This window comes from Centroberyx gerrardi, chromosome 17 (genome assembly GCF_048128805.1).
Source record: "Centroberyx gerrardi isolate f3 chromosome 17, fCenGer3.hap1.cur.20231027, whole genome shotgun sequence".
Classification (NCBI taxonomy): domain Eukaryota; kingdom Metazoa; phylum Chordata; class Actinopteri; order Beryciformes; family Berycidae; genus Centroberyx; species Centroberyx gerrardi.
Window position 1 is genome coordinate 15,314,540 of NC_136013.1, and position 15,933 is coordinate 15,330,472.

Consider the following 15,933-nt stretch of genomic DNA (forward strand, 5'->3'; position numbering starts at 1 on the left):
GACTGTTTATGTGTGTGTGTGTGTGTTTGGTGGGGGGTCCTGTTTTCCCCATAAATTTCCCCCATAAATTATAATTATAATGTTTATGATATTCCTATAAAGGGACTTATATTGTGCATGCTTTATGGAATTTTTTTAACCTCCTACTGTAACATTCCTATAATATTTCTTCAGGATATCATATGTAGCCTAGATAATAATTTTGCTGTCATATTTTTATTTTAGGCTATCCTTCTAAAATGTGTTGCAGGATTTGCTATATTTCTGTGCAGGCCGACATCTAGGCCATCCTGTCGGTGCAGTGTGCAGCCTCTATGCCTCAGTCCGGTTTCTTTTTTGTTTCTATGGGAGGAGCGGTGCGACTTCCCCACTTCTGCCCCCACTTTATGTACTTTTTTACATCCCTGCTTACGTTTGGCTGGCATAGCCTAATTTCCGCATTCCCAAATCCTCCCAGATTGGGATCACATTTAAAAACGGGCTGATGCAACGATTTCCACTTTTTAAAATCTACTCTCGACCTTCGGCTGACCAGAAGAGAGGACATTTGTTGCACCTGGGATCAAAGTCAGGTCCGTACAAAACTTCATAAGTCGAGATGTGGAGAAAATAGAGCTTCTGTTGGCGCGCCGCGCATAGATCATAACGAGCATGGTGTGCGAGCAGGCTGCGAGCGGGTTGTGATGTTTTGGGGCATACTGTGCATTTCGTTGCTTTCCTCGGTTTTTACGTGTTTTTTGGCGTTCAAAGTATTCCTGGCATCTTCTTGATCATGCTGTAGAAAGACCATCGTTGTCTTTTGTTTGCATGCTCTTACATGTGCAATCACGTCGTGCACAACTCAGTACAGAATGTTCTTATTTTTTATACTTGTCATTTCCCATATGGTGTTGCGCATTGTTTCTGAAAACACCGTCAATCTACGGACGGTGGAAATCCGCCTAAACGAAAGGCTGTAGCACATTTCTGACTGCAGCTCTCTCATGGAAAGGCAAAGTTACGTAAGATAAATGCCGCACTGAAGAAAAACTTCCGCTTTGAAATTGACCCATGACTTCAGTGTATTGCGTTACAACGGGCCTCTTATTGTAACTTTACACCCATGCTACAGCAAAACGTACTTGAAATAGACAAAAGCTATAAACGGGTCATATTCCTAAACAACTGGAAATGCAAAGTCCATAGAAAATGAGGTTTGCCTGCTTCTCCTGCAGCTAGAAGAAGCCCAAACTGTGCAGAGGTCACTTCACTTTTTTTTTTTGCAGTAACATAGCATATTGAAAGGTAGGCCCCGATATAAAAGTGTCCAGAGTTCAAATAAATAATTGTTATGCAAACCTGTCAGCCAGTTTGTGAGGCCGAAGTGGAGTCCTGGGTATTCCCTCTCTCCCCCAGAAGTTAGCATTAAGACATGTATACATGTATAATGCCTGTTTTGATCATACAGTATATAGGCTAATTATATACCAAATCATATACAGCAAAACAAATCTTCTCAGATGGAGTTGCTTAGGACAGAATCTTATCACATGAGGGTCCGTGGGCTGATACTTATCTATTTGGGGGTTCTTGTCATGAAAAAGTTTGGGAACCTCTGTGTTGGGCTAGTCTCCTACTTTACTACTACTTTATTACTTAAAAATTCAAACCAAATTTGTATGTTAGAAATGCTAAATAACTCTGGTTTCTATTTCACTTGTGAATTTTACACTATTGGCCAATGTTGAGGCTTCTGCACAAAAGGCACCGCTGCTTGCGGTTATCATGTGCCAGCAACATGGCCTGGAGAGTTCCACTTAGTGTTTTTTGACCTTTACTTTGGGGAAGTGTAAAATATGAAACTCATTAACATGTGAGATACTAATGTAGTCTGCAAGTTCATTTTCTCAGCATAACTGTTTAATGGATGCATAAGTGCCCCAAGACCTATAAAACTCTCTTAAAATTCTCCTAGGATATAGTCTTCAAGTTCATTTTTACAGAAAATAAACCCAGCCAGGTGCTTATGTTTATTGTATGCAGTGACATTTGCAGGATATTGCCTATTCAATCTTGTAGTGTGAGTGTTTGAGAGCAGATGACCTCAGATGGGAGTCTTGTCTGCAGCTTGGAGATCTGCTGAGCAGTTGTAGTAATTTCCTGTTGTCCTTGGCCACCTCTGTTCACACACCTTTCTCCTTGTGTCTGGACTTAGCTGGGTATATTTGGATCTTGACATTCAGTATTTTACAAATAAGGTATTTGCCAATAGAATTAGATTGGCATGCAAAACCTGTTGAGCTCAAAATCTGTTCAACAAAACATTCTAACCGAACAATGTCATCTCTAATGTTTATCTCTGTCATTTGGCTACGCCAAAGAAAAGGGGTTATTACATTTGGGATTTGGCTCGGCCACATTATGCTCTATTTTGGCAGCCGCATTCCACTCCCCTGACATGAAGGCTCATATGCAGGAAAACAGGCAACGGGTATTTCTTGGCAATGACCGGCTTTAGCTCTCCTTGGAATAAAGGGGAATTTGTCTGAGTCTGCTTTTGTACAGTGCTGTTTGTCTCTCTTTTGGCCTCTTTGGGGATTAAAAAGGTAAATCCTTGCCAAGGGCTCGGTAAATGGGGGTATATCCATTCCAGAAAAAGAAGCAAAATGATAAAATAGCCTAATGGGAGACAGCCTCTGTCTCCTGCTCCTACAACAAGCCAGCAATTCATTGGAGTATGGCGAGTCTGACTGCCAGGGAGACTTGGTGCACCTTGGGAAATGCCTACTTGAAGCCCTTCAGCAGACTGAAGTTGAAGTAGAACACTTGTGTATCTATTAGTCTCTAGTTGTTGTATCCAAACTACCTGCTAAAGTATGGCTCATGTTGGTTGAGTACTGTAACAATCAGAGCAGACAGAGCTTCACTTCTATTTTTCATCTGTCTGGTTTAGGTGCTTTCTGAATTTGTCTCAATTTCTCCCCCTGCCTCCTAGCTGTGGTCACGACCGAGCCTGACGCGATGCCAGGACAAATCCCAGATCCCTCTGTGACAGCAGGCTCCCTGCCCAGCCTGGGCCCGCTGGCCGGGATCTCTGCCACCACGCTGACCGACCAGCTCAAGTTTGGCGACCTGCGGGAGCTGGGGACGATGCTCTCACCTCTGCACTTCTTGGACAACCTGGGCAAGAGGCCACTAGCCATCAAAACTGAGGTACGGGACCTGGAGTGATTCCTTTTAGCAGATGTGATGATGGTAACTAATGCTTGCAAGATTAATCCTCACTTTAACTCACGTCAGTGTAAACAGTACATTCTGATTTTTACTCAGCTTACATGTTCTTTCCTGATCATTATTTTACAAATTGACTTTGTAACATTTGTTTATTCCATTTGTGTATATGGGATACAGCCACGGTGGAAATGAACAGATGTAACAATGCAAATACAATATTTCAGATTTACCATACATACTCTAGGGTAACTGTATGTAAATTGGCAGAATATGATAACAAAAGAGATTGAGTTCGCTTAAAGTGAAAGTGCCTTTGTTGTTACAGTTTAGTATCTTATCTTAACCAACAAGTCCACCTAGTGGACATACAGAGAATTGTGACTGTAGTCAAATATTCAGTAGATCCATCACACCTTAGCAACTGGTCAAATGTTTTGTCCTGAACTGTTATTTAGAGAGATGAGGAGGAAGAGAGGAGGAAACGAAGGCGAGAGAAAAACAAAGTGGCTGCAGCACGATGTCGAAACAAAAAAAAAGAGAGGACAGATTATCTCCAAAAGGTGAGACATTTACTCATTATTTCACTTTCCCACATATTTTCCATGCATTCCATAATGGGACATCCCTGCTTAACCTCGCTCCTTTTCCCCTCTTTTGATTCTTTCTCCCTTAATTACTTCCCTTTTTCCTCCACCCTCTCTCAGGAATCAGAGCGACTAGAGATGATGAACTCCGACCTCAAAGCCCAGATTGAGGAGCTGAAGCACGAACGACAGCAGCTGATCCTCATGCTGAACCGCCATCGCCCCACATGTATTGTCAGGACAGACAGTGTCAAAACCCCGGAGAGCGAGGTGAACCCCCTGCTGGAGCAGCTGGAGGCCAAGTGAAGGTGTGAGGGGTTACCGCAGGTTCGTTTACAGTCAAGGAGAAGCAGCACTTAGCTCTGGGCCTCGGCCCTGGAGGAGAACCAGCTGAGCACTCCTGCCTTAAGCCGCAGAGCGTTAAACCACAAAGTGGATCCAATGTGATTGGACACTGTATTGGCAGTTGAAATTTAATATTTTTTTTCTCTCTTTTGCTGTTCAATTTAGTTGTCATTCAGGACCACAGAACTCCAGCCACTGTCAATATAGAGTAGGTCAAGTTAAAGAAAGAATCCACCCTGAAACATTTTAACACGGTTAAAAAAATGATATTGGCATTTTTGGGCCCATGTTGCTGTTTGGTGCAGTATTTTTGTTATTCCTGCTCATAACTGGCCAAGCATGGACAATCACAATCAAAAAGCAAGAGCTTCTGTCTAGACTCACTGTTTTGCACCGACGTTCAAAAATCATACTGGAAGAAATCCATCGTAGAAGAGGAAGAGATACCAGTTTCTCCACTGACAGTAGCCTCAATAGACCACAATGCATTGCAGCCACAAGACCACAGAACTTGAATGGAAATATTATTCAAGTTCTGTGGACAAGACATTTTGTTTTGAGTAAGGGGCAAGGCGGATCATAGACAGGCACACAAACTAGTTGGCCATCTAGGTGTATTTATCACGCCCCTATTCTGGGAAACAGAGGAAAATACTAACTGAATTAGAAGAGCTCACCTGAGGGAAAGCGGGTAGGCCGACACCAAAAAATTAAATGCTTCATCACAAAATAACTCCTGGAACGCACCGAGCATCACAGACTGATGACATCCAACAGTCAGGGTGGATTATTTCCTTACTTTGTAAACACGGTCAATAGAAAAAAGTAATTTCCCAATTTTTCAAAACCAATTTCTCAGGCCCATAGGCACAGTCAGAACTTGTATTAAATATCATCATGATTATCTGGTTATTTTATCTCTTGTATTACATATTTGGTGGCACAGCGGTTGATCCGTTTTCTATGTTTTTTCCTGTTTTGGCGCAGGCGTCAGTATGCACATATATATATGGACTGTTTACATTGTAGTTGTTTCATTTCTGTTACTACATTGTTACTTCCAGTTACGTTTATGGTTTTTTTATACTTTTGTATATGATGTCATATAAGCATATAAGCTATCACAAAATCACATTTTGTATTTCTGCAAGAAATAAATGTGTAGTTTCTTTTCTACTTGAATTCTTTTTAGTCTTGCAAAAATGAAACCATGTCAGTTATGTAATGCATCAGAAATCTTTCATGGAGTTGATGTCTGGATAATATTGCCATCTGGTGGCCAACAGCACCACAGGCTGACTGATCTTATTCACATGATGTCCTGGTTCCCAGTGATGGTTCTCCACATTTGCTGTATTCTTATGTATTTTCTTTGCTATAATCCATCATTCTTTGCTTCTACAACATTCCAATTTCCCACAAGATTAAATTTTCATATGTTAGGGTCCAGGGATGACCAGTCCTTCAGAGGACACCGTTCCCCAGAAAAATGAGGACAGGTTTAATTTCACCGTTTAAAAAAAAAAAAACTCCCTACAAGTTATCACAGTGAGAGATAGTTTAAATTTGACTCATAAGTCTAAGTAAGTATCAGAATGATTGTTTTGTTCACAGGTTTCACTTCCCCCACTCTACAACAGGCTATAGAGTCATACAGTATAGCCTATCTAAGAACAAAAATCTTTCCAGATGGGCTTTTCAGATTCCTTTAGGCAAAACATTACGAAATGGGGTCTAGGTCTACTACATTTACCTTTTTGCTGTGTTGAGATTTGAGATTAATCCACATTTTATCTAGGCTACGTTTCTTATGTTACAAAAAAAATGATAGGAATTTATGTTAACCCCATGTTCCCATAAGAACAGTAGACTCATTTAATCACAAAGGCGGCGGGAGTAAAAGTGAGATTAGCTGTGTTCAAGGCAGTCATTGTTACCAGGAGGTATTTAACTAGCAGATTAACGTGGCAATGACTGATATAAAACCAAACAAAACCTTTTGCGCATGGCAGAGAACTATCATCCTATAATAAATTATACAAGGATACACTTTTCACAGCAAAACTATAAGTCTAGGGATATTATGGTAATGCCATAGGAGATCAAAAAAATATTCTAGAAATATTAGAGTATTTTTTATGAAGGTGTTTGGTAACGGTACAGTAGTAGATCCTGTTGGTTTATTGTTGACTGACTGATACGTGGTTATCACTGGTGATAGCTCATTACTTTAGGCTACCAGTTAACACTCAGTGTCTGTCTGCCTTTCTTATCACTGGTCCAACTTCCAGCTGGGTGGAGTAAGAGTTGGGACACCGTGCAGCCTAATAAATGAGACTTCTCAGACAGCTCAAGTATTGAATGAACTTCTGGGGAGCGGGTCGGTCAGAAATGAGGTCGACATTTGAGAAGATTGAGTCGGTTGCCGTGGTTATCCTGGCAATGTTGTTTTAGGAGCAAAGGAAATCGATATCCTTGTTTTATGAGTTTTGAAGAAAGTCAGCGAGGGTTCACACAGACAGCGTCAAGTGACCGACTAGGAAGGTAAATAAACGAAACTGATACTTGTTTGTGTTAGCGGGAAGTTCTGTCATTTTTAGTTGTAGGCTATAGTCGGCACATTTGGCCTGAAAGTGGCCTTTATCTGGTTTTTAATAGATAACTTAAGCGCTGCGCGTGGTGGAAGACTACATCAAGAGTGATCATCTTAATTGAAACTGTGGTGAAAATGGGAGATAAGGCGGACTTTGACGACGGGGACATAAAGGATGCGAAGGAGAATGGTTTGGATTTGGGAGTACAATCTCCAGATGTCACGGACCAAATTGAATGTACCAGCATCCCAAACACGGACGGCGGCTCTCCGGCCACCACGCGCTTATACAGGAGGCGCTGGGTGATAGTCTTTCTATTCAGCTCTTACTCGCTGTGCAACGCTTTCCAGTGGATCCAGTACGGGATCATCAACAACATCTTTATGAAATTCTACAATGTGGACTCCTTCGACATAGACTGGCTGTCCATGGTCTACATGCTGACCTACATCCCCTTCATTTTCCCAGTCACCTGGCTCCTGGATAAGAAGGGGCTGCGGGTTATAGCACTTGTGGCCACCGCTATCAATTGCATCGGGACATGGATCAAGGTGGCCAGCGTCAGACCCAGCCTGTTCTGGGTGACCATGCTGGGACAATTTGCGTGTTCCCTCGCCCAGGTCTTCATCCTCGGGATGCCCTCCCGCCTGGCGTCGGTCTGGTTCGGCTCGGATGAAGTCTCCACCGCCTGCTCCATTGGAGTTTTTGGGAATCAGGTGAGTTGTTCTCTGACCCCATAATGAAAAATCACTATAATATTCTGTTTGGTAAGATTTTGTCTGAAGGAACCCCATTCAGAAACATGTTAAATTAGGTTATACAATTTCATAATTGCCTGCTAGGTGAATGAAACCCGAGAAACCTACAACCACAACAGTCATTCTTATACATTGTGTCATTGTGCTGACCTCTAGTGAATGAAAACCATTGTGAAATTAAACTATTCCTATTCTTAAAGTATTGCTGGGGACCGCCTGGAACCCTTTGAAGGACCCATAGAGGTCCCTGGACTCCACTTTGGGAGGCACTGCCTTTGGATTTTCATTAGCCTGATACCCAAACCAACAGAATAACCAGTGGTGAAAATTAGCATCCCAGCGAAAAATGCATAGGTTATAACTCCAATAATCTTCCCACAGGGACTGTGTGTGGTGGCAGTGATTTTATGACTTTATTGTAGCCTACACACAGAAACATTCTGGTTCTTCTGTGGTTCTTCCAAGTGGATAGTGCTATATTGTACCACCACGTGTGTGTGTGTGTGTGTGTGTGTGTGTGGGGGGGGGGGGGGGGTGGGGGTGGGGGGGGGGGGGTGGGGTGGGGGGGGGGTAGTGGTCGGGGTTAGACAGGGATACAGAAGGCTAGAGGCAAGGGAAATAATTTGGAGAATAGATCACACTATCACTCTCAGCTCTGGTTTCATTAGGGGTGAGGAGTCGTCTGTCTCTGTCCTGCACTGAGAAAACACAGAACATGCTCTTCCTAGATCTTGTTCTATCATTTCAGTAGCCTACATGCTGTGGAGGTGGAAGATCATTGATATTTAACAACTAAAGCCTGGCATCTGGACAAGCAGTTCAGAACTATTTCACCTGCCGTCTTGCATCCTCTCTCCCTCTGTCTGCCTGCCTCTGGTTTCACTGGTGCCAGACCCGTGTGAAAGGATGGAGGCAGCGCTCTTATTGTGGTGAAATCTGTTTCACAATAAAAGTCCCATTGAGAATCAGCGGCCTCTGAGTTGATTAGTGCAGTGAGATTTTCATTTTTTTAAAATTTTTTTTTAAAGTTTTTTAGTCCTCCTTGGTATTGGAGGGAACGAATATTCTTTGACTTGAATATTGTCGTAAGGGAAATTTTATTGACATGTTTGAATTGCAGTATTTACTCAACGATCAGCTTTAAGTTTGAAGGTCTTGTCTAGACAGGTGATGGAAATGAATAAAAAAATAATAATAATATTCATAGGCCTAATATTCCAGTATCGATACATTGAATTTCCCCACTCTAATATTTCATCTCAATCCTGCGTAATTCCCGGTGCAAGCCTGTGAGTCTATGTTCACTCTGATAACCTAATCATATCTGACTTCTTCTTGTCTGTGTAGGCCTATCACCTTTCACTAATTTCGCAATGTGCTGGTGCGCGTGCCTCATGAGCTCCATTGGAAGCGTGGGAAATGACGGCTATGTGTTGAGGAGAGGCAGTGATGAGTGACCGTGAGTGACAGACAGGCACATCCTCTTCACAGAGTGTGAGCGTGAAAGACTTGCGTGGAAGGAAGCTGTAGACTTAAGTCTACAGCTTCACAGAGTAGCTGTGAAGCGTTTATATTTTATCTCCTATAGGCTATTCACATTGCGATTTGCAGTGTAGCCTCGTGGTTGCTCCAGTTCTTTTTCATAAGAGCACATTGAGTAACATTTTAAGATACGTTTTTTTTTATTTTACCATCTACAATGAGGACTCCTAAAACTTTGGACCTATTCATCATCCGAAGGGAAATGACGTGCCTGTCCAATTCCGCCATCTTCTGCTGAAACAGTGTATTCATTCATTGTGGTGTATTAATGTGTATTTAATTTTTGCTGTGTTTTTTTCTTTTAAGGACGATTTCTTCTCAGATAATTGGGCTGTAGCGATTTGTGCGTCGCAAGGGCGCACATCTCGGCTCTTTCTATAACAGGAAGCGTGAGATGATGCGAGTCACTTTATAGGCGAAAAACTGAAAGTATTTCACATGCAGTGCGACCATATCAACTCGAGATAGTTTTATGATAGGCCTGTCTCCTGTGGTTAAGCTTTTTATTGCGCTATCTTCATGGAAGTAAGGCGAATGCTCTGCCAAAGTATTGACAAACATGCAATCTCGGTTATTCAACTCGACTCTATACTAAAATTAAACACGTGATATTGGATTGATTTCACAAAGGTGCACAGAGGTAAATGTTTTTATTGGAAACAAGCATGAATACAACATTTGGATTGTGGTTTCAGTATGATGAGAATGGTGTTGCCCCCCCCCCCCCCTTCACTCCTTCCATTCATGCCTGATATTTGTTTAATTGAAGCAGAGGTGGTGTAGCTGGAGGCAGGGGACAGCAGGGGCAGTGCAGCACAGGAATAGCATTGGAAATTTCCAGTCTGCTGAAGCTGCTATAGGAAGAAACACAGAACACACACAGAACAAAAACAAAACTATTTGCTTGGTAATTCATTATGAACCTACAGCATCCCCATATATTTTCAGTCAGTATATCTGACGAAAAAGAGCTATAATAATGCTAAAAGAGCTTTTGAAGAATACCATACCAATAATCACAGCAGAACTATAAACTATATAGAATATCCAATAAGAGTATTGTAATGTTGTCATATGAGGTAAAAAATGCCAGAAAGGTCACTATACTGTGTGTTGAGTACCACAGACACAAAGTATTATAGTGTTTTTTTTTTCATAGGTAGGTTTTTCATAGTAGCCTAATATCTATTAAATAATCCTACTGACCTATTACCCCCCCAACACCCCACCTCTTTTCCAACCCGTTGACAGTCTGTCTGCTATGTCAGTACCTCATCACGTCAGTACCTCATCATGTCAGTACCTCATCATGTCACTATCATGTCAGTACCTCATCATGTCACTACCTCATCATGTCAGTACTTCATCATGTCAGTACCTCATCATGTCACTATCATGTCAGTACCTCATGTCACTACCTCATCATGTCACTACCTCATCATGTCACTACCTCATCATGTCACTACCTCATGTCAGTATCTCCTCGTCAGAACCTCCTCATGTCAGTACCTCATCATATCACTACCTCATCATGTCACTACCTCATCATGTCACTACCTCATGTCACTACCTCATCATGTCACTACCTCATCATGTCACTACCTCATCATGTCAGTACCTCCCCATGTCACTACCTCATCATGTCAGTACCTCATCATGTCACTACCTCATCATGTCAGTACCTCATCATGTCACTACCTCATCATGTCAGTACCTCCGCATGTCACTACTTCATCATGTCAGTACCTCATCATGTCACTACCTCATCATGTCAGTACCTCCCCATGTCGCTACCTCATCATGTCAGTACCTCATCATGTCAGTACCTCTGCATGTCACTACCTCATCATGTCAGTACCTCATCATGTCACTACCTCATCATGTCAGTACCTCCCCATGTCGCTACCTCATCATGTCAGTACCTCATCATGTCAGTACCTCCGCATGTCACTACCTCATCATGTCAGTACCTCATCATGTCACTACCTCATCATGTCAGTACCTCCCCATGTCGCTACCTCATCATGTCAGTACCTCATCATGTCACTACCTCATCATGTCAGTACCTCCCCATGTTGCTACCTCATCATGTCACTACCTCATCATGTCATGTTGCATCAGTCGCTCTGTCCTGCATGTGTTATCTTTATTAACACGGACAATGGTCAGAGGCCCTGAGCTGCTCTTTAAGTATGAAGGTATTGGTGTAGGACACCAGTGTGAGAATGTTTTCTATTCCCACATGCAAGTTCTCATGTGTTACAGTAATGCCTTTATATTTAAGGCCCTGAATGTCTAAAACAATTCAGGCCTGAAATTTACTGTGTTCAGTTTTTGCAGCAATCCCCAAAATTTAAAGTGACATCTGCAACAAAAGGCAGTTGGGTTTTTGGAAGAACCACTATCATCTCAGTTTTGTTGCCATTTAGTCGCAAGAAGTATTGAAGCCTGTATTGAATGTAAAGGCTTTGTCACCCCTGGCAATAATCAAAAAGAGCAGCTTTAGAATTTGGGGTAACACTTTACATTATGGTTCACTAATTAATGCTTAACTAACTTGTGATTGAGCATTAACTAACCATGTGTTAATATATTAGTTAGGTATTAAGTATGCTTCAGTCACAGTGAACTAATATTCCAATTATGCCCTAATATCCTATATTTTATATAAGATATTAGGGTGTGTGTGTGTGTGTGTGGTGTGTATATGCTTATCAGTTTTATTTCACTGAATCAGAGCGCTCTCTTGTCTTAAAATACCCCAGTGTCTTCTTTGCTATCTTACATTAGAGAAATGGCTACAAAATATGAATTTCTACTTCAAGATTTCTACTGTGTCCTAAATGTCCTTTATATTAGCTTCAACTGGAATATTGTGTTGAGTTACGTGCTGCTCTTTGTATGATTACCACTCTTGGTGTTCCTGTATTTGTGTAGAAACCCTGCTGGAAAGAGAGTGCAGTGATTTTGTTTAGGTTTGTCTGGCGTTCCTTAGCACCTTCAAAGTGTGAATCTCACTGCTAACAGAGCTTTGGTCTTTGACACACTAATGCTCTTGAACAATATATTGATTATTATTTCTTCTCAGACAGATTTTCTGAGAAATTATTTAGGCCTACAAGCATCATGGCATCACCCAAATAAAGAACATTTTGCAAAAAACAAGTGAGAAATTATTATATTGGTGAATGACGCCAACTGAGCAGAACATTTTCAGCTAGTGTTGTTGGAGGGAACTGGACACAGTTGTATGTGGTATTTAGGATTATATTATCTTTACTTGCATATATCAAGGGTCCTGACATTGTGTTTTCAGTGTTTTGTAAAACTGGTGAAAGATTGGCTTTCTATTCCATTATTTCCTCCATTATTTGAGGGTCAGTGATATCAAAACAATTGTCATCTAGTTCTGTTTATCTCTCCATGCTCCTCAGTCATAGCCTACTGTATACAGATATATATAGATTGGCTGGTCATAACCTGTGGGTCTGCCCGTGTGGCATTGCCCAAGGCAGATGATGTAATGTAATGTGATCGGACATTAGTAAATCCAATTTATGAGCCACAAACACTAAGGCTCTACTTTGATAATCAGCCTTAAACAGTGGGATGCCGTCACACTGTGTTTGAGCATAGAGGTGTACTTCCTCCTCTCAGCATGTGTGCAGTAATTGTCAGACAGTGTTGACCTTTTTTTGTAGTAATACGACATGCATTCTTGGCCCTCTAGGTGTTCACACCTTACGCACTAAATACAAAAATGATATTGCTCTCAGCTGTGTGTGAGGTAAACAGTGACTAACTTTGATTAAACTCAACTGTTAAAGCCAGCTACACTAACTATACTGAGTCAGAGTTTCTAAAAGGTGACAACACTGTTGTATCAGGGATCATAATGTGTTGCTTGCTGCATTCTTCTTCCCTCTTGTCAGGAGTCACAAGACGCAGAAACATGCTGATAAGAAATGCTGCCAAATAGGTGTAACCTGGAAAACAGCTTCAAATTACTGGGTGTTAGTAACAGTAGAGTCAGAAAATGTTCAATAGCCATATGGTTGTGGATCACCATTTCTTTTTCATTACTTAGCATCATCTCCCATCTATCTAAGTATGAGAGTGGAGGTGGGGGGCGGGGGGCGGGGGGGGGGGGGGGGGGGGGGTTGGGTCCCTTAAATTGTTTATTTTTGGTGGGCTGAGAAGTTCAGCTGTTTATTTTACATGCATGTGGAGCAATGGCAATGCATGCTTAATTTGGTGTAGATTTGGGCCTATATTCTAATATTTTTTTATGTCTTTATAGGGTTGCAGTTGTGTTCAGAACTTGTCACAGGCCTACCTAACATTTGTATTTGCTGTGGAAATGGGTCAAAATGCATTTTAGTCACCAGCAAAATGTATCAGCACACAAGCTTGCCTTGCATTATTTGCTTAAAGTATGTTTGCTAATAATTAAAACAAACATTTGGGCTTCTTGCCTTTGGCCATTTACCACACTTTACCAGTTCCTTTCATTTTCTGATGAGCTTGCAGTCTTTGTTAAGAGTCATGCTCAATGGACTTTTGTCCTTTGTGGTCAAGCCATCAGTGTGTGTGTGTGTGTGTGTGTGTGTGTGTGTGTGTGTGTCACGTGCCCAGATTTACCAGTAAAATCAACATATTCTCATAGACTGTCCTAAACGAAGTTGAGGCAGGGAGCCTGCTATCAGGTGCTGGTTGATGCTATAACCTGAGCTGGAAGGAGGAGTTTGAATGGAGAAGAAAAGCATCACATGACTGAAGAGCCGAAGGTGATAAATACCAGAACATGCAGGCGAGCATTGACACATTGAGTCAAACAGGCATGTAATTGTTGGCTGGGATTGGAGCTCTCCAACACCGCTCATTATATTTAAACTGCAACTCAAATGCACGACTACCAAATCAACAGGTTTAACAAGCTGTAATCTCCACTTTAGGCACAGCAGTCGAGCTCATTTGTGATCCGTGTTTAGGAAATCGCACCTGATGGGGTGGGAGGGGCGAGCCAGGTAAATAGCTGCGGTCGTTCCAGATCTCTCACACACACACAAGGAGAAATATTTGCTCTTCCCTCCAGCTACTAAATGCTACAAAAGGCAGAAGGGAAAGGCGAGTGGATGGACGGCCAGAGCATGGCCGGGGGAGAGGGGGGCTCTCCTGTTGGACGGGAGCGGGGCAGCCTGGGAGAACAGGGCCACCACGTGCTTCAGGGAGACAGCAGCCCGGGGGAGGCCGCCGTCCCGGACGCCCCTCAGCTGTTCCCGCTGATGGAGACCAAGCTGTACAAGCGGCGCTGGGTCATGCTCTTCCTCTTTGGCGCCTACTCCATGAGCAACGCCTTCATGTGGCTGCAGTACGGCATCATCAGCAACATCTTCATGCGCTTCTATGGTATCGACTCCCTCTGGATCGACTGGCTGTCCATGATCTACTTCCTCACCTACATCCCTCTCATCCTGCCCGTCACCTGGCTGCTCGACAACCGGGGCATCAGGGATATAGTTGTGGTGGGTTCTGCATTCAACTGCGTCGGGGCCTGGATCAAGACGGGCACGGCTGCCCCCAACATGTTTGCGATGACCTTCTTCGGCCAGTTTGTGTGCTCGGTGGCCACGGTTTATGTCCTGGGCATCCCGTCCAGACTTGCGTCCCTGTGGTTTGGGCAGCAAGAGGTCTCCACCGCCTGCTCCATTGGCGTTCTGGGAAACCAGGTGTGTCTCTCTTCACCTACTGGGCTTAAACTTTATTTTGCCAGTGTGTGTTTATATTTGTTCATACAGTTGTCATGTGTGTAATGGCAATTGTGTGTTTTAGGTAAATACATTTTGTGCTATGTCTCCGTCTGCTATCTTGAATGTGTGACTGCTGTAAGAGTCTCTGCTCCTGTGAAGGTTGAGTCGGGCCCTGTCATAGTAAGCGTTTCCTCTTGAGTCAGCAGGTTTCGGGAAGTGAATCCCTCTCTCTGGCCGGTGGAGGATACTAGTAATGGCTGGTGGCCTCTTCAGTCTCCAACAGAGAGAGGGATCTTAGAGAGGCAGTGCTGTGTAGTTTCAGAGCCAAACGCTCTCCAGATGTTTACATTATTAGTTTCCTTTCTGTGTCACCTCAGAGTACAACAGCGGTAACAACTACTAACAACTAATACTAACAACTGTGTGTGTGTGTGTGTGTGTGTGTGCGTTTTGGTTTTGCACACAGCTGACATTTAGATACATTCAAAGTTAGATTGGAGGAATGAAATTGTAAATTTGCGGCCTTATTCATTTCATTAATTCCTATAGGATAGCTTAGCTACTTTTTCTAAATATGGCAATAGCCCTGTATTACATATATACTCTATAGTTTTTGAACTATGAACGGTTTCAATAGGAAATGTTACACAAGCAAACTAAATCTAATGAATAGAAAACCTCATTTCTGGAACAATGTGATGACAGTGAGCTAAATATGGATAATCCTCTTGGTCATTGTCCATGTCAGCAAAGTGAAGCCTGTAAATACTCAGACACTCACTCCTACTTGTGTTTGATTTTCACACAGGCACAACATACACAGAACTTTCAACAAAACTTGAGTGAAGGTAGAGGCCCAGATAGGATTGAGTGTAGATCTAACTGAAAAGCTAGATATAGGCTTTTAGAGAATTGTTCAAAGTGATTTCTTTATGTGTGTGTGTGTGGTTTGTTCTTCCTAGCTTGGGGATGGCGGGTGACTTCCACCACTCGAACCATCTGCTTCTGAACAAGCTCCCACGGCTTGGGTAAATTAATTGTACAATGAAATTACATTGACAATGCTGTGACCATGGCAAGTTAGTCAGGGTGCTGGGGAGGGTGTGTGGTTGTTAACCTTCACTCATAAGAATTGGTCGCACTGCAA

At 42.5% G+C, this 15,933-nt stretch overlaps 2 protein-coding genes across 4 annotated transcripts in view; both read left to right on the forward strand.

Moving 5' to 3' along the window:
• Nucleotides 1–418: 418 nt before the first annotated feature.
• LOC139930855 (jun dimerization protein 2-like) lies at nucleotides 419–5,318 on the forward strand. The gene is made up of 4 exons (XM_071924152.2): nucleotides 419–572; nucleotides 2,975–3,192; nucleotides 3,669–3,773; nucleotides 3,918–5,318. The coding sequence occupies exons 1-4, from the start codon at nucleotides 485–487 to the stop codon at nucleotides 4,101–4,103; spliced, it is 597 nt and encodes a 198-aa protein (XP_071780253.1). The 5' UTR covers nucleotides 419–484; the 3' UTR covers nucleotides 4,104–5,318.
• Nucleotides 5,319–6,575: 1,257 nt separating this feature from the next.
• The window catches only part of flvcr2a (FLVCR choline and putative heme transporter 2a), a 32,067-nt gene continuing 22,709 nt past the window's right edge, over nucleotides 6,576–15,933 (forward strand). For 2 of the 3 annotated variants that reach the window (XM_071924164.2, XM_078289401.1), the window contains exon 1: nucleotides 6,576–7,452. In XM_071924164.2, the coding sequence (XP_071780265.1) occupies nucleotides 6,871–7,452 (582 nt within the window). In that variant the 5' untranslated portion in view covers nucleotides 6,576–6,870. Of the gene's footprint in view, nucleotides 7,453–13,717; nucleotides 13,824–13,991; nucleotides 14,766–15,933 lie in introns of those variants that run through there. The other variant, XM_078289402.1, reaches the window with a different exon arrangement.